General features: G+C 44.5%; 1 protein-coding gene across 2 annotated transcripts in view; it reads left to right on the forward strand.

Moving 5' to 3' along the window:
• The window catches only part of slc24a6a (solute carrier family 24 member 6a), a 67969-nt gene that overhangs the window by 19206 nt on the left and 30179 nt on the right, over positions 1-18584 (forward strand). For both annotated transcript variants that reach the window (XM_049029698.1, XM_049029697.1), the window contains exons 2-3: positions 9353-9463; positions 18251-18327. In XM_049029698.1, coding sequence (XP_048885655.1) covers positions 9353-9463; positions 18251-18327 — 188 coding nt within the window. The remainder of the gene's footprint in view (positions 1-9352; positions 9464-18250; positions 18328-18584) is intronic.

Genomic DNA, 18584 nt, shown 5'->3' on the forward strand with positions numbered 1-18584 from the left:
CACATGCTCTGAGCAGAAACAAGCGTGACGTAGGGAGACCATGCAATCTCCACACGCTCTGAGCAGAAACGCGTGTAACGTAGGGAGACCATGCAATCTCCACACGCTCTGAGCAGAAACGCGTGTAACATAGGGAGACCATTGAATCTCCACACGCTCTGAGCAGAAACGCGTGTAATGTAGGGAGACCATGCAATCTCCACACGCTCTGAGCAGAAACGCGTGTAACGTAGGGAGACCATGCAATCTCCACACGCTTTGAGCAGAAATGTGCTTTACACAGGGAGACCATGCGGACACCACACGCTCTGAGCAGAAACGCGCGTTACACAGGGAGAATATGCAAACTCCGTATGCTCTGAGCAGAAACACGTGTGACGCAGGGAGATCATGCAAACTCCATACGCTGTGAGCAGAAACACGTGTGACGCAGGGAGATCATGCAAACTCCATACGCTCTGAGCAGAAACACGTGTGACGCAGGGAGATCATGCAAACTCCACACGCTCTGAGCAGAAACGCATCTGACGTAGGGAGACCATGCAATCTCCACACGCTCTGAGCAGAAACGCGTGTAACATAGGGAGACCATTGAATCTCCACACGCTCTGAGCAGAAACGAGTGTAATGTAGGGAGACCATGCAATCTCCACACGCTCTGAGCAGAAACGCGTGTAACGTAGGGAGACCATGCAATCTCCACACGCTCTGAGCAGAAACGCGCGTTACACAGGGAGAATATGCAAACTCCGTATGCTCTGAGCAGAAACACGTGTGATGCAGGGAGATCATGCAAACTCCATACGCTCTGAGCAGAAACACGTGTGACGCAGGGAGATCATGCAAACTCCATACGCTCTGAGCAGAAACACGTGTGACGCAGGGAGATCATGCAAACTCCACACGCTCTGAGCAGAAACGCATCTGACGTAGGGAGACCATGCAAACTCCACACGCTTTGAGCAGAAACACGTGTGACGCAGGGAGATCATGCAAACTCCACTCGCTCTGAGCAGAAATGCGTGTAATGTAGGGAGACCATGCAAACTCCACACGCTCTGAGCAGAAACGCGTGTAACGTAGGGAGACCATGCAATCTCCACACGCTCTGAGCAGAAACGCACTTTACACAGGGAGATCATGTAAACTCCACAGGCTCTGAGTAGAAACACGTGTGATGCAGGGAGATCATGCAAAGTCCATACGCTCTGAGCAGAAACACGTGTGACGCAGGGAGAGCATGCAAACTCCATACGCTCTGAGCAGAAACGCGCGTGACATAGGGAGAGCATGCAAACTCCAAACGCTCTGAACAGAAACGCGTGTGATGCAGGGAGACCATGCAAACTCCACACGCTCTGAGCAGAAACACATGTGACGCAGGGAGATCATGCAAACTCCACACGCTTTGAGCAGAAACGCGTGTGATGTAGGGAGACCATGCAAACTCCACATGCTCTGAGCAGAAACGTGTATGATGGAGGGAGACCATGCAATCTCCACATGCTCTGAGCAGAAACAAGCGTGACGTAGGGAAACCATGCAATCTCCACGCGCTCTGAGCAGAAACAAGCGTGACGCAGGGAGACCATGCAAACTCCACACGCTCTGAGCAGAAACGCATCTGACGTAGGGAGACCATGCAAACTCCACATGCTTTGAACAGAAACACGTGTGACGCAGGGAGATCATGCAAACTCCACACGCTCTGAGCAGAAATGCGTGTAATGTAGGGAGACCATGCAAACTCCACATGCTTTGAACAGAAACACGTGTGACGCAGGGAGATCATGCAAACTCCACACGCTCTGAGCAGAAATGCGTGTAATGTAGGGAGACTATGCAATCTCCACACGCTCTGAGCAGAAACGCACTTTACACAGGGAGATCATGCAAACTCCACACGCTCTGAGTAGAAACACGTGTGACGCAGGGAGATTATGCATACTCTACACGCTCTGAGCAGAAAGGCACGTGACATAGGGAGAGCATGCAAACTCCAAACGCTCTGAACAGAAACGCGTGTGATGCAGGGAGACCATGCAAACTCCACACGCTCTGAGCAGAAACACATGTGACGCAGGGAGATCATGCAAACTCCACACGCTTTGAGCAGAAACGCGTGTGACGTAGGGAGACCATGCAAACTCCACACGCTCTGAGCAGAAACGTGTGTGATGGAGGGAGACCATGCAATCTCCACATGCTCTGAGCAGAAACAAGCGTGACGTAGGGAGACCATGCAATCTCCACACGCTCTGAGCAGAAACGCGTGTAACGTAGGGAGACCATGCAATCTCCACACGCTCTGAGCAGAAACGCGTGTAACATAGGGAGACCATTGAATCTCCACACGCTCTGAGCAGAAACGCGTGTAATGTAGGGAGACCATGCAATCTCCACACGCTCTGAGCAGAAACGCGTGTAACGTAGGGAGACCATGCAATCTCCACACGCTTTGAGCAGAAATGTGCTTTACACAGGGAGACCATGCGGACACCACACGCTCTGAGCAGAAACGCGCGTTACACAGGGAGAATATGCAAACTCCGTATGCTCTGAGCAGAAACACGTGTGACGCAGGGAGATCATGCAAACTCCATACGCTGTGAGCAGAAACACGTGTGACGCAGGGAGATCATGCAAACTCCATACGCTCTGAGCAGAAACACGTGTGACGCAGGGAGATCATGCAAACTCCACACGCTCTGAGCAGAAACGCATCTGACGTAGGGAGACCATGCAAACTCCACACGCTTTGAGCAGAAACACGTGTGACGCAGGGAGATCATGCAAACTCCACACGCTCTGAGCAGAAATGCGTGTAATGTAGGGAGACCATGCAAACTCCACACGCTCTGAGCAGAAACGCGTGTAACGTAGGGAGACCATGCAATCTCCACACGCTCTGAGGAGAAACGCACTTTACACAGGGAGATCATGTAAACTCCACAGGCTCTGAGTAGAAACACGTGTGATGCAGGGAGATCATGCAAACTCCATACGCTCTGAGCAGAAACACGTGTGACGCAGGGAGAGCATGCAAACTCCATACGCTCTGAGCAGAAACGCGCGTGACATAGGGAGAGCATGCAAACTCCAAACGCTCTGAACAGAAACGCGTTTGATGCAGGGAGACCATGCAAACTCCACACGCTCTGAGCAGAAACACATGTGACGCAGGGAGATCATGCAAACTCCACACGCTTTGAGCAGAAACGCGTGTGATGTAGGGAGACTATGCAAACTCCACATGCTCTGAGCAGAAACGTGTATGATGGAGGGAGACCATGCAATCTCCACATGCTCTGAGCAGAAACAAGCGTGACGTAGGGAAACCATGCAATCTCCACACGCTCTGAGCAGAAACGCGTGTAACGTAGGGAGACCATGCAATCTCCACACGCTCTGAGCAGAAACGCGTGTAACGTAGGGAGACCATGCAATCTCCACACGCTCTGAGCAGAAACGCGTGTAACGTAGGGAGACCATGCAATCTCCACACGCTCTGAGCAGAAACGCGTGTAACGTAGGGAGACCATGCAATCTCCACACGCTCTGAGCAGAAATGCGTGTGATGTAGGGAGACCATGCAAAGTCCACACGCTCTGAGCAGAAACGCGCGTTACACAGGGAGAACATGCAAACTCCATATGCTCTGAGCTGAAACACGTGTGACACAGGGAGATCATGCAAACTCCATACGCTCTGAGCAGAAACACGTGTGACGCAGGGAGATCATGCAAACTCCATACGCTCTGAGCAGAAACACGTGTGACGCAGGGAGAGCATGCAAACTCCATACGCTCTGAGCAGAAACGCGCGTGACATAGGGAGAGCATGCAAACTCCAAACGCTCTGAACAGAAACGCGTGTGATGCAGGGAGACCATGCAAACTCCATACGCTCTGAGCAGAACCACGTGTGACGCAGGGAGAGCATGCAAACTCCATACGCTCTGAGCAGAAACGCGCGTGACATAGGGAGAGCATGCAAACTCCAAACGCTCTGAACAGAAACGCGTGTGATGCAGGGAGACCATGCAAACTCCACACGCTCTGAGCAGAAACACATGTGACGCAGGGAGATCATGTAAACTCCACACGCTTTGAGCAGAAACGCGTGTGATGTAGGGAGACCATGCAAACTCCACACGCTCTGAGCAGAAACGTGTGTGATGGAGGGAGACCATGCAATCTCCACACGCTCTGAGCAGAAACGCGTGTGATGTAGGGAGACCATGCAAACTCCACACACTCTGCGCAGAAACGCGTGTGATGTAGGGAGACCATGCGAACTCCACACGCTCTGCGCAGAAACGCACATGACGTAGGGAGACCATGCAAACTCCACACGCTCTGAGCAAAGGTTGGACTCAGACCTTCAACCCTGGAAACCAGCCTGGAAATCAAACCAGCCTTATTGTTGTTTTTAGTTTGTTATATTTATTTATAGCTTATTCTAAGTATGTCTTTTAGTATGCAGTGCTTGACATGCTTGTGATGTATAGCTGTGTAATTTATAAGTACATGCATTTTGGAATTATGACCAACATGCCAGATCGGTTTTGTTCTACTGCTTAATATGTGTCTAAAATAGATAAAATCACTGTACACCATAGGGATGGTGAAGACTGATAATGAAAAGTAGAGCTTTTTTCTTTAGGCCTATAATAAGATTATATCTGCTGTATTTTGTGGAGTATTTGCACCAAAACACATTTGATTTGTCTGCTTCCTAAAAAAAAAAACAGTTGCTTTATTAATGCACCTCTAAGACCTCCATGAGCATGATCATGTATAATACTATTTTTAAACCAGAAAGAATGTAGTTATTTAATCACGAAGAGATATTGAGTATTTCATTATTGACAATCTCTAGCCATGACCTGCAATGAACATAAAACCTCAAAAATGAGGAGCACATTACACTTTCTGAATAAAATCCCTTGGATGTCATATTAACAGGCACATGCAGGCTGTGTTTTCACTTTCTGCTTCCCCTCACGACACTTTGGAGTTGAGTTCTGCTGCGGTGCTGTTTAATTGGACCCTTTGGGACACAAGAAAGTCATCTGGGTTTTGATAACATTTCAACTGTTTTTTAATGACTCCTAGTTTCCTGCTGATCACTGAAGGGAAAAATGGAACACAGAGTCAGAAGTTAGGAATTATAATAATTTTGTTTTAGTGATTTTGTTTCGTAACATATCATGACATTTCGATTAATGATGACATACTACTTGTTTGGAATTTTTGCATTGTGGTTACGACCAATGCAGTGATTTGATGCATGGTGCAGTGGTTAGCACTGCTGCCTCACACCTCTGGGACCCGGGTTCGAGTCACCGCCTTGGTCACATGTGTGTGGAGTTTGCATGTTCTCCCCATGTCGTCGTGGGGTTTCCCTGGGTACTCTGGTTTCCCTCCACAGTCCAAAAACATACTGAGGCTAATTGGACTTGCCCGTAGGAGTGAGTGCGTGTGAGTGAATGGTGTGTGAGTGTGCCCTGCAATGGGCTGGCCCTCCATTCTGGGTTGTTCCCTGCCTTGTGCCCATTGCTTCTGGGATAGGCTCTGGTCCCCCTGCGAGCCAGTAGGATAAGTGGTTTGGAAAATGTGTATATATATATATATATATATATATATATATGAAATATGATGAAGTTGGCCTTATTATGGTCGGCATAAATTCTGTTGATATTGGACAGAAAAGATGTGAAAATGAGATTGGAGTTACGCTTGGGATCTCATTCATACTCAGTGATGACTCAGCCAATCCCTGATGGCTTATTTTGGCTTTGTTGATATTATTGCTCTTGAACCAGTAGGTAATTAGAGCCCACGCAAAATCGCAAAGTCACACGCTTGTCGCAACAGAGCAACTGGAACTTGAATGAGCTTGTTGATGCTGTAGCACTTAGACTGGCGGCCTCAAGCCACCATGAGACGCCCCAGACTCACCCTGTCTGCCTTGCTGCCTGATAAATGGATCTGTAGTATGGGGGGGGGGGAGTCCACCTAGAGTTCTGAGCCCCAGGGCAGAGGGCAGGGCGGTGGCATGTACATTTATCTATGTGTGATGCTAAACCCTTTTCAAGTTTATGCATTAGCATTGTGTTGGGTGCAGATGTATGACTCTGAGGGTGTGTTAGTAATATTTGTAAGTGTTGTGTGTTTGCGATTCACTCTTGTACTTGCGTGTCTGTGTATTTCAGAAGGTTTTTTGATATAGCAGTGTGGTTGGCTGCTATCGGGACATGATACAGTCCACATAGGTTCGGAATGTTTCATCATAAACAGATTGCGAGTTTATGCTTTTACAGCCAGATCAGTGCAAAACACCAACAAAATCAGATATACCCTGAACAAAATTAATAACTGCTCCATCTGCTGTCATGGAGGGAAGGTATTCATGATGCTGACTCAACACGTCCCTGGTAGTTTAGTGAAAAATTGCCTGTTGACCAAAAACTGCTCCCTAGCGTTGCAGTTAGATTTACTGGAATGAGTTCCAGTAAATCTAACTACAGCATCTGCTCAGTGCTGTAGTTTTCCTCAATCTCTTTCATCTAAGTGCTTCACTCGTGGGAGTTTTACCTACACAAATGTCCTGAGCACAGAACAAAAAGCGATTGGTTCAGAGAGAAAACCAATCAGACTGTAGAGGAAGTGGGATCAAGACGTTATAATTTTTCGTTCTGCCCTCAGAACATTTTTGTGTAAGTATGACTCCCATGAGTAACTGCTTCATCTCATTTTCTGTTGTCCCATCTTTCCTTCCAGGTAGCGTTCATGATCAGGTCATCTTGATAGCAGTCAAGTCAAGAGTGCTTTGTCATACGATCCTTTTAACAAATAATACAGCAGCATAAAAGGGTTGTACGATAATTATAAAGTGACGAGTACCAGCAGAGGTGAGGGATGATTATTCTCAGGAATACATTGGTACAAGTATTAATAGTTTTCTCACCTAAAAATATTTCCATCTTTATCCTGTCAATGAGAATAAGACACCTGGATGCAGTGTGACATTTGTGCCATTAAGCAGTCCATGGATGAATACTTTTCACCATTCGCATCACCCAGGTCTTACAGCGTCCTATTAATGAAGCACTCATTTAAAAAAAGGATCCCTGCACGAACATGCTAATGAGCCGGCTGTCAGCCCGTTGAAGCTATTTTTGGATCTGATTAGTTTACGATGCAAATGAAGGGCTGGTTTTTCCTCCTTGGCCTATCCCCATTCAGCTGGGACAAAAATTCCCCTTTCCCATGATTTGCTTGGGCCAGGTTTCCATGGAGACCATTCAAGATATAAAGAATGTGCTAGGCCATTTTTGACTTCTTGGGATTCTTTTTTTAATTGATTGATTGGTTTGTAGTTAATGGCCATTTGTTGAGGTAATGACACTATCTGAGGACTGATTTGGTGCGGTTTCCAATAAAATTCAATTTATTTTTGAGGTTCATGTTGCATAAAGGAAAAATTTGCTTAAGAGAAAAGGTGCATGGTATTTTCCATCGTGGAGAAATCTGTAAGTAGCAGATCCCTCTGGAATCGTATTATCGTTTAATGAGCTTAAGAAAACACCTTATTTTGTTCATCGTTATCTCATTCCATGTCAGTTGGTGGCCTTATCTTGCTTTGTATTGCTTTTTGGTTTATTTTTCCATCGACTGCTGAACATCTAAGTTTGTCCTTATATAGTTATGCAATGGAAAAAAATGGGAAAAAGGAAAATATACTGGCCTTTAGTATAAGATAAGGCACTTGTGAGAAAATAGAGAACCAGTAATGCTAATTATAGCCCTGGTGAGAGTGTGCTGATGCTGCTCTGCAGTGGGAGTCTTGCTGGCATCCTCAGAGCACAGGAAGGATGTGAAAATAGTGCTGCTGTTTCAGACAGATAGGCTAATAAAGAGCGCTAACGATTCAAACTAAATTAAGACGGCACAGAAAAACACAAGATCAATGAATCACTCAATAGGTTAACACAATTTTAATTTGCATCACACGTTTTTTTTTGTATAGCCGAAAGTGATTTACCAGGTTTATTTTCTTTTGTACTATTCCAGAAAGCATCCACATCCCTAAAATGAACACAGTACTGGAAAAATTTTAAATAATTCCCTGGTGGTACTTCAGAATACAATGTTTATAGGTCGCACAATAAAAGCAACTTATTTAGTATATAAAAATGCCCCGATAAGAGAAATTGGCACCTCGGGAAGCAGAATCGTGGTTTAATGGCACACGAGACTGAGAGAGTGTCTATACCAGGGGTGGCTAACCTTATCCGCAAAGTTCCGGTGTGTGTGCAGATTTTTGGGGTAACCCAGCTGTTCAAACCCAGGTGTGAGGATTCTTCAAACAATCAGTCCTCTAATTAGCAATCTAATTAGGGAGTTGCAGCGAAAACCCGCACACACACTGGCCCTTTGCAGATAAGATTGGCCACCCCTGGCCTATACAGACAGCTATGTCAGTGCACTGTGAGTATAACTTCCTTATCTATATCCACAAGTAAGGTGTGAGGTTTTTTATGAAGCAGGAGTTCTGCAAGTAGTGGGACAATGGATGAAATGGACCATCAGGCAACAGCATCGGAGGAACGTGGGGGAGAAGTTCTCTGCATAACTCATTAAGGTCTTCTAATTGGGAATGCGCTGACACTTGGATTCTGAATCCGATATAACAGTGAGCTCAGCAAAACCAGGCAGCTTCAACACCTAACGAAAGCTGCAAAAAATACACAGCTGTGGTTTATTTATCACTGCAGCCATATAGTGCAGACTGACTGATGTTTTTAAAAGACCTGCCAATGGACGAGCAACTTCTATGCAGTGCAAAATGTGAAGGCTTTTCCACAATGTGGTGTATTTTGGGGGGTGTTGAACAGGCAAGTTTACAAGGACAGACAATCTACTACACACAGACTTCAGCAGGAAAACTACTACCTTAGAATGAGAAGTGGAAACATCTGCGGTTAATGAGATGGCGATTTACATGGGTTGGAAGAGAAACGGACTGATGTTCGTGGTCTTAAAATGAAGGTTAAAAACACCAAGGAAGACCAGTTAAATTTTGCAGGAAATGGGCGATCAGGATCTCCCAGAGATTCTCTCAGAGGCTCTGAGTAATCACATGGGATCATAAAACATTATTTAGTTACTTAACTGGAGAATTAGCAGAGCTATATAGCATGGAGATTAAATTACAAAATGGACAGAAAATGGAACCTGAGCATGGTTAGTAGGGGAGTTGAGGCTAAAGTCTGCAGTACTTAATGATAACAAATGCTTTTGTATTCAATGAACAAAAAATGTGACTCGCTTTTATCTGTTTACAGACACAAAGTCCCCCGGGTCTGTTCTTAATGAGGAAAACACTTTGGACTGGTCCACACGCAGGCTGATGCAGGAGAGAGAGGAGAACCAGACCTCCGACCAGCCAAGAGCAGGTAGTCTCCAATAAATCCAACCAACTACACTCTAATGTCTTATTTTCTCCTCCTGGAGCTCCTTCATCCAACATATTTCCAGGTCCTACATCAGAGGTTGAGTTTATCAGTTGCTATGTCAGTCTATCCATATGTTTTCATAAACCACCTACCCACTGATACAGCATCTATCCCAGCAGTCCAGTCACTACTATTCTAGGCGTTTTAACTCAACTTTTTACCCTTTTACTGAGAAATACAAGAATATGTAAAATTACATGTAAAATTGGCCAGAGGTGACTTCTTTTCAGAACTTCTGCTGAATTATATCCCCAAAACAAATGACTTAAGAAAGCAATGGCCTAAAGATCTAACATATCTCCTGGACTGCTCTCTGTTAACCCCTTCGTGGTCCTGGAGGAAGCCAGATCCACCAAGCCAGATGCGCTTCTAAGTAGCAGATAAACTGCATGATGAGTCCTCATCAGCTGACTAGGCTAGACATGGTCCATCAGTAGATTCAGATTTAACATCCATTCGCTCTTAACGGCTAGTCTTCCCTATCTCTGGCAGCAGCAATATAGTTTTTCTGCTTCATTGTTGTTGCAGTAGTCCAGTGTGTTGTTGTGGGTGGGAACATCACCTAATCAAATTAAATGTAAATGTTAATGAGCTCTACAATTGTTTTCCCCAGAAACACCGTGGTGCAATTACAGTATGTTTTGTGAAATGTGGTGCTTCAAAAAATCATTGGTGCGAAAAAAAAACTCTTTACAAACCTTCAGCTGATTGATCTTCTAATAGCCAGCAGGGCTGAGAACCTAGATCCTTTGCATCGTACAATAGCTGCCAGTTCACAGAAGACCTAATTACCCAGTGGGAAGTGAAGAGAAGGGAGAGCAAGATATAGATGAAAGCCTAAAGAAACACAAAATCCATCCTTGATTCAGCGCTACCCAATGCCATGCTTTTAGGTCAATTATCTGAAGTCTGTCAGAAGGCCCAGTCTGGGAAGTAGCTGTAGGCTGTTCAAGGATAAACATGGGTCAGTAGTCAGGGGTGACTGAAGAGCAAGGCCTGTGGTATGTCCATGCACATCTCACCTGATAGTTCCTTAAGGGACCAGAAATAAACGACTGACACTTGTGTTAAAGAGTGAAGGAAGAATGGAAAGGATTTATTTTCTGCAAACTGAACCTGGATTCTATGTATATTGTACAAAGGCACGGGATTGGTTTCGACATTAGTAGCCCCGAACCCCCGCCACTATATTTTCACACTCTATAAGGAGAAACTCAATTTTATCAAAATCTGTGACTGCAATCAAAAAACTAAAAATGCCAAAAGTCTTGTATTTTGTTTGGCTACTTATGGTTAAGGTTAGGGCTGGGTAAGGGTTAAGATCATCATTGTTGGGATTAGGGTTTTTCCCAGTAGAAATTAATGGATGGTCCCCACAAAGGTAAGAATACAAACGTGTGTGTGTGTCTGTGTGTGTGTCTGTGTTATTTTAATGTGCATCTGCATTTGTGTGAGAACTACAGGCCGCGAGGTCTCACACCACTGAACATATGACCGCAGTAATTAGGAACTGGTCTCCAGTTCACCAAAGAATGTGGTCGCACTTATTTATGAAAGATTTTTGCTTTCGGTTTGATTATCATGTCTGGTACTCAAAGTTGCTGTTTCACTATTAATGCAATCTGAGGGGCCTGTGTCTGCTTATGTGATGGTAGGGAGGGTTCATTTAGCTTGCATGGTTTTCTTTGCTTGCGTTGTTTTCTTAACGTGTGAACTGTACGATTACGGCAGCTCCGCCAAGGTAAGAATTCAAGAATTTGGTCCCCAATATGCAACTGTTTTTGAGATGCTGGTGATTTGAGGGTAATGATTCTGGTGTAACCGAAGCTGGTTGTTTGGATGACTGCTATCTAATTTTATGACAATTTAAACATTTAGAAAAGACACAGCGCTGGAGGCTGTTTATATCATTCCCCTGCTCCCCTTCACCTGTTTTTTATGTCTGTTTTGTTATCCCAACAGAAATAGCAAAGTTAAATATAACTCTCAAAAAATGGCTTTATCTGGTGCATGTCATGTATAGCTTTGAAATGTTAGGTTTCAGAGTTGCAAGTTTATCGTTACCCTTAAAGCTCAAGATGTATGTTATGATTTTAAGGGCTGAAAACTTTTAATTGAAAGAGAAGTGATGATTTGGGTGGAATTTCTTACCCTGTAGGCTCTAGGTGAGGAATTCATCAGTATTTCTTATGTGACTGAAAGGTTTCATAGCAGTAGTGATTTGACATGTATATGGAAAGGTTTAGTGGAACAAAGCATGGATACGTGATGAAAAGCACACTCTCAAGGAGCTGAGGAATGTCCAGTGTGACAGCTTTAGTGCCATGGCTGATACATGAAGACTCTTCATGGATCTCTGGAAAATCCCCCTTCAGAGGTCAGAGCTGATCTTGGCATCAGAAGCTGTTAAGTTGTCCCTTGCTCCCTCCTGGCTCACACACGCAAGTGTCAGAATAAGCTAATGCTAGACTTTGGGTTGCAACAACAGACAAACACAGCTGTGGGGGCGACATCTGGCTGTGCGGGTTAGGACTGCCTGCGATCAGAAGGTCGTCGGTTCAAATCCCAGCAGGCCCTTAACCCCAATTGCTCCACGGGTTGGCTGACCCTGGAAAAAAGCATCTACTAAATGAATGTAAATAGCAAAATATTAAGTGAACACAGTATGTGTGAAAATGACATACAATCTTTAAGATGAGGAGTATCTCCCATCTAAAGTACAGAAGCTACATCATCAGCAGTCATGGCTGGAGTTACTACGGTGAGGGATTAAATCAACCAGGATTGTCTCCTTTAGGGGTGACTGCGATTTCATGAGGGGCCCGGAGGAAGCCACATCCACCGAAAACAAGCAAAAAAATCAGCTCCTCTTCATCCCCTCAGCATTAGCCTTCCACAAAGCCTAGTGACCCACGTCTGCAAAGTAAATAATCCACTGAAACACTGAGAGTGGGACAGCCACTGCTGAGTCTCATTCGGACTTACTTCCAGTGAAACAGGGTTATTAGGCATTCAGGATACATTAGCTGCTGGATTCCTGTTGTTTTTATTATTAGTTTTATTATTCTAAAATTAATAATTAAATCAGAGTAGCACAGAGGCCTCAGAAAACTAAGGCATTCATTGTGGAATTAATTTAGTTAGTTATTGGATTGGACATACAAGGTTCATTTCCTGCCTTGTACTTGCTATCACCTGTTATTATATTTAATATACATACAAGAGCAATCAAACAATGGGATTTCTCCCTTTCCCGTCTTCCCTCGCTCTTGGTCTCTCTTTCTTTCTCCCCATTCCTTAAAAGGACGCAGACAGCTGCCTGGCACTCACAGCCAAGTCCCTTTGAGGCCTGTGTTGCTAGGCAACCAAATGCTAAATTTTTTAAACCAAGGGAAGTCTGTATTTCAAGCTTTCAAAGAACAAGGGCTGAGAGAACATAATGTGATGAAGGAGCAAGAAGCTGCCAGCCTTATTAACGTTGTGTCCAAACTTCCAGAAATACAGTAGCGATGGTGAGATGATGTGTGTGTGTTTTTTTTAGTGGGTCATTTATATGGCTTGGCAAAGTGGGAAATCCATTAGCGGAGTTGATTCGTTTGTGCAGCATTTATTTTCATATTATGAGACGAACAGTAAGGAAATGTGGTCTGGCTACACAGTCCCAGAATACTTATCTTGAGAAAGTTTATCCCAAGGGGGAAATTTGAAACGTCATATCGAATCACGGACAAGGTCGTCACAGATTTTTACCAAACACAGAGTGGAGAAAATTATGTCACCGACAAGAGAGCAAATAATGAATGATAGTAATTCCATCTCTATCAGGCAAAGAGTAATAATTCATAGTCGTATAAACTATGCATTTTGTGCCGTTAAAATGGAAGAGTGCAGCAACATCCTGTGCCGGCTAAACCAAACAGTTTGGACGGTATGAGAGAGTACAGTCTCGTCAAGTTGCTTCAGCTCATTTGACAGCGTCTGACAGAAACTCACCTCTGAAATTTGATGGCCTTTTGGCACACGTCGGCATATTTCGACCTCTCGTCTATGTCATTTTTCTTTCGCCTACATTTTTAGGTTGAGTTATGAATACGGTTATTAATAACTTCGTTTCTTGAAGCTCCATATGGTTTTCGTAGTACATGTAGCTGGGTTTGTAATGGAGTAATTGAAGTGAAAGGTGAAAATCCATTGAGCGATTTGAACCCGCAGCTTCCCAGAGAAATTCGTGACTCTAACCAGTGCGTAACACACTTGGTTAACCCTCCACCAACCACGTGTGGATATATTGCTCTTTCCTCTGCCATATTTTATTGCTGTTCCTGTGAGGGTGCCCCTCCACCGTTGTATGCACCGTTACAGCCTATCAGCATCATTGGATATGAGGGGGGTACTGGGGGTCCACGAGAAAGTAGAAGTCCCCTGTAGGCCTCACCAAAGGATCTGTTTCTCTGTTCTGATAGAACTACTATGTTAAAGGGAAAGAAAGATGTAGGTTGTTACTTGGGGAAAAAGCTGATGCTAACAGGTCTGACCTGAGAATCAAGTGTAGCTTTGAGATATTTGGCACAAAAGCTTTATGAGTAACTGGGGATCTTCCTAGATTTGATACACAAGGATAGTAATGATGCTTGCTGTCATTGAACTTAAACCCAGATAAAGGGTTTTCCTAGTGCAATCCATCCATTTTCTTGTCCTATTCAGAATCATGGCAGGGGGGTTGGGGTCTGGGGCTAAGGGCACAAGGCAGGGAAGAACCCTGGATGGGGTACCAGCCCATTGCAGGGCACACTCACCATTCACTCACTCACTCACCATTCACTCACGCAGGCATAGCTATAGGCAGTTTGGTAACCCATATTAGCCTCAGCTTGTTTTTGGACTGGGGGGAGTGGAAACCAGAGTACCCAGAGAAAATTCCACAACAACACAGGGAGAACATGCTCCACACACACGGACCCTTGGTGGCGACTCGAACCCAGACCCCAGTGGGATGAGGAACAGTGCTAACCACTGCACCACCATGCTGCTCCTTCCTTGTATAATATGTCTACTACTCTCGTCTCTGTATCCTCTGAGCGTCAATATAACGACTTGTCAGTTACCGAGGATGTGCAATGGAGCTGTGTGTGCGTGCTGCTCTGCCTGGCTGCTGCATATGGGGGAGGCGGACAGGGAGATGCGTTAACTTCGTGCTACAGTTATGGGTCTGCACCCTTTCGACACCGACCCCACTTATCCTCCGCGGCACGGGTCTCAGGTCGGCCCGAGGCAGACGAGCGCATCCCATGATGCCAGGAGCTCTCTCTCGCCGAGCCGAGCTTTGATCCAAGATCACAGGCCGCCGAGGGTAGGGGATCTACTTAAGTTTATATGTGACTGAATCACGCCGCTCGTTTGAAGCTCGTTAGTTACCGCCTAGGTTGCTTTGTGACAGAACCCCCCCCCCAGCCTTGGTAAGAGTATTCCAGGGAAGGTCTGTGTGTCAGTGTACACAGCAGCTTTCTCTCCCCTGTTTTTTATTCTGACGCTAGCAAGCTTCTTTGTAGACCTTTCTTTGTAGTGTGTTGTCTTTTTTCCCTCCATTAATCAGCTTTTTGCTATTTTTTTTCTCCCCTTTTTTGTGATTACCGGTTTGTGCAATGATAACTGTGTTTTGGCAACACTATGCAATATTCACCCTGCCCTGGCGATCCCTCCTTAAAATTACTGCATTTGCTAAATGCCAAAACAATGAACAAATAAAAAACACATAGACTAGGCTGTGATTTTTTTTTTTTTTTTTTTTTTTTGCAGCCTTAGTCCATGCAACAAACCCTTAGATGATGCCAGGTAACCTTTAAGATATCAAAAGGTTAATCTATATCCTGCCTTTTTGCCATTTAATACAAAATGCCAAGGCAGATCCCTGGTACAGTATTGTTGGCATGGCGGACAGACAGACTGACTGACAGACTGAGAAAGCCCTGGGGAACCAAAATGTGTGCCGACGCCTAAAGGAAATCACGAGCTTCCAGAATGCCTCGACACTCCCAGCGCATCACAGACCAGTTCACCCAGGACAATCAGTTACTAATATAAACCCCCAGCAGTTTTATGTGACTGTGGTACTTTGATTACTTGTAATTGTATTAGGCTGCTGAATGAGGTTCCCTTTCGCAGTCCCAGCTCTGGTCCTGGGGTTCCTGGAGACAGTGCCGGCTGGTCATTTCAGTCAGCAGACCCCCCCTCCTCCACAGTCGCCCCCAGTGAATCATAAAAGCCTCTCACTGTGGTACAAAAAAGGAGGCCATGTTCAAAATGAAAATCAGTTTGACGCCAGCGCCACAGTTGTCTGACGTTGAAGACAAGAAAAATCTATTTTGAGAATCAAGCTACTCCTTTAATAATTCCTCCCATTTTTCCTTCACATTTCATAATTCATGTCTCTAAGGCTTTTTTTTTTACATTGTTATCTTGTGTGTGAATTCTCCTCCCGCCTCCTCAGTACCAGGGAAACTGTAATTGGCTTCTTCCTGATGCCCGTCAACGTCCTTGGGGCCAATGGCTCTCCCAGGGAGAGGGTCTCCATAGCAACTGCTGTGTCAGGCTGAGGCAACTTGTCAGAACCTTTAGTCAAGCCCCATTTTTCTGTGGTGAATCTACTCTTACAGGCTGGATAAAATTTCTATGGGTGTGTGTGTGTGTGGGGGGGGGGGGGTTCCAAAGACGTATTCTATTGGGTGTTTGAAGGGGTACCCTTAACATAAACATACAGTAGATAGCAATGAAGATAGATGCTACTCTCAGGTGTTCCTTGGTTGGATTCAGTCCGCTGACTAATATATAATATTAGACAGATTACTGGACAGAAAACCACTCCATTGACTAAGACTGACTAACTAAGTGAGCAATATGTTCCTGTACACTAAAATGTTACTATTGATGTTCTTGCTTGGGTTGCAGTTAAAAGGGAATATGTCAGATCCCATACTCTCTCCAGCAAACATATGTGAACAAACTCCAAAATATGTACAGGGTCACTCAGCGAGTATAGCCTTACGCGAGCTGCCCCTGGGAACGCGTGCCCTCCCTGTGCTCTCACAATCCCCAACTAGCAACACCATTACTGGCTAGCTGACTAGATACTAGTGGATCCTCTCACATCTCGGCACACACCAAGCCCTCAGATGACCTTCTACCTATAATCATGGAGTGAAGAAAAAGGAATTTCTCTTATTCTTCTAGATACGTATCCTGCACATTGGGGAATAAGCAGCATTTTCAGTTAAATTTGCTCGTTCCAGCTTAATTATTATTTTGGCTCTGGGTTTATTTTTATTCTTGTCCCACCTGGCTGTTGCGATCCAGCGTGTAAATTGCATCATAGCCTGATCTATTTAAAGCCCCGCGAAAGACCCAGAGGACACGCGGAGCTACAGTCATCATCCCTTTTTATTACTTTTGTCTTTCTTGCATCACGCTGTGAAACAAGCCAGCTGAAAATAAGGTTCATATTTGCCTGCATAAACGCGAGTTGCCGCTACATCTAGATGGATGACTTGAACACAGAAATAACAAATTACTACTACAGCGGCTGGTGTGTTCTTCACATTCAGACAGAGGAGGCTATATCACGGTGGACGCCTGGCTCACTGTTGGCTGCTGCTCATTTATCGGGACCAATATTATACTGAGCAATTTCTCCCTGTTTACTGTGTATCTGTAAGGTATCGGAATAGGGGATATTTATGTTTGTCTTTGCCGCCTCAGAGAACAGACGTGTATATTGCCATATGTGTTTGTCTTGGAGCTTTTCTGACCACCAAAAGTACCATCTTCTGCACACATCGGCTCGGTGGAATCCTGTCTCTGTAGTCCATCTCCTGGCCTTTATGCAGGGCTATATTATTATACACCTTATCAGATCTCAGACTCAGATGCTGACATGGAGGAGGACGTGAAGCTCTGATAATAATATTGGATTTCTTCCCAACTCAGGCCTGACGTCACGTAATGGCCTGATGTCACCTGTCCACCATATCCACCTACCTTTCCAGGGTCCCGTCCTTCCTTTTCACCCTTCTGTCCCAAACTGGACTCAATATGATGAGAATCTCAATGCTGTAAAAAAATGGGGACAAATGGGGGGTGTATGAGAGAAACTCACCAGGCATTCAAAAGTTGTTCCATAAGGCTCATACGTCTAGCAAATTCTTGCTAAATTCTTGCATCTTCAAGAATGATGTTTTTTTTTTTTATTCAGACCCACTGATTTTAATTTTCAAATACAATCAGAAGTATTTCATGCACACAATCACTGATGTATAGACAGGCCCCAGCTTATGAATGAGTTCCGTTCCCTATGTCTGTGTTTAAATCGAATTTGTAGGTAAGTTGGAAAAACAATAATTATTGTTACAACAATAATACAGTAACTACATACAATACTGTACTGTACATCGAGCCACCGAATCACTAAAGAATGTTTTCAGAAGCATCACAAAGTAGTACATGCGCTTGTTATTATGACCCATTGTATTTAACCCAAATTTATATATAATACACTTTATGGCAGTCCATTCGTACATTAAAAGTGTCCGTAACTCAGGGACAACCTGTAAGAAGAGAAGGGATTAAGAACCAACATCATTCTGAGGATGAGTCGAAAGGTGAGGAGGTAGATCCTTAGGGTTGAAGAGGGTCTGCAGGTTCTTGTCGCTGATGAAGGTTTGTGCTTCTCCCCAGCTATCCATGAGTTCCCGGCGGACATCTTCACGAAGGAGCAGAGGAGACGTGGGGCGGTGCTCCTCCACGTGCTGTGTGTGAGTACCTCTGCCCTGCGTCACAATAGCTGCCTGTCACAGTACCTCACCACAGATCACTACTACATACTTCAATACTAGCGTTAGCTAGATTTGCTTTCTACTATTTTTTTTTATATATTGTTATAAGTTATGCAGGTTTGTTAATGAAAAACCTTATTCAGTTAATAACTTCTCCATCCTTATTTTATATTAATGTTATATTGTCGATTTTGTTTTTTTATTTATATGTTGTCCCTATTTTGTAGGCTTCTGTG

This window comes from Brienomyrus brachyistius, chromosome 10 (genome assembly GCF_023856365.1).
Source record: "Brienomyrus brachyistius isolate T26 chromosome 10, BBRACH_0.4, whole genome shotgun sequence".
Classification (NCBI taxonomy): domain Eukaryota; kingdom Metazoa; phylum Chordata; class Actinopteri; order Osteoglossiformes; family Mormyridae; genus Brienomyrus; species Brienomyrus brachyistius.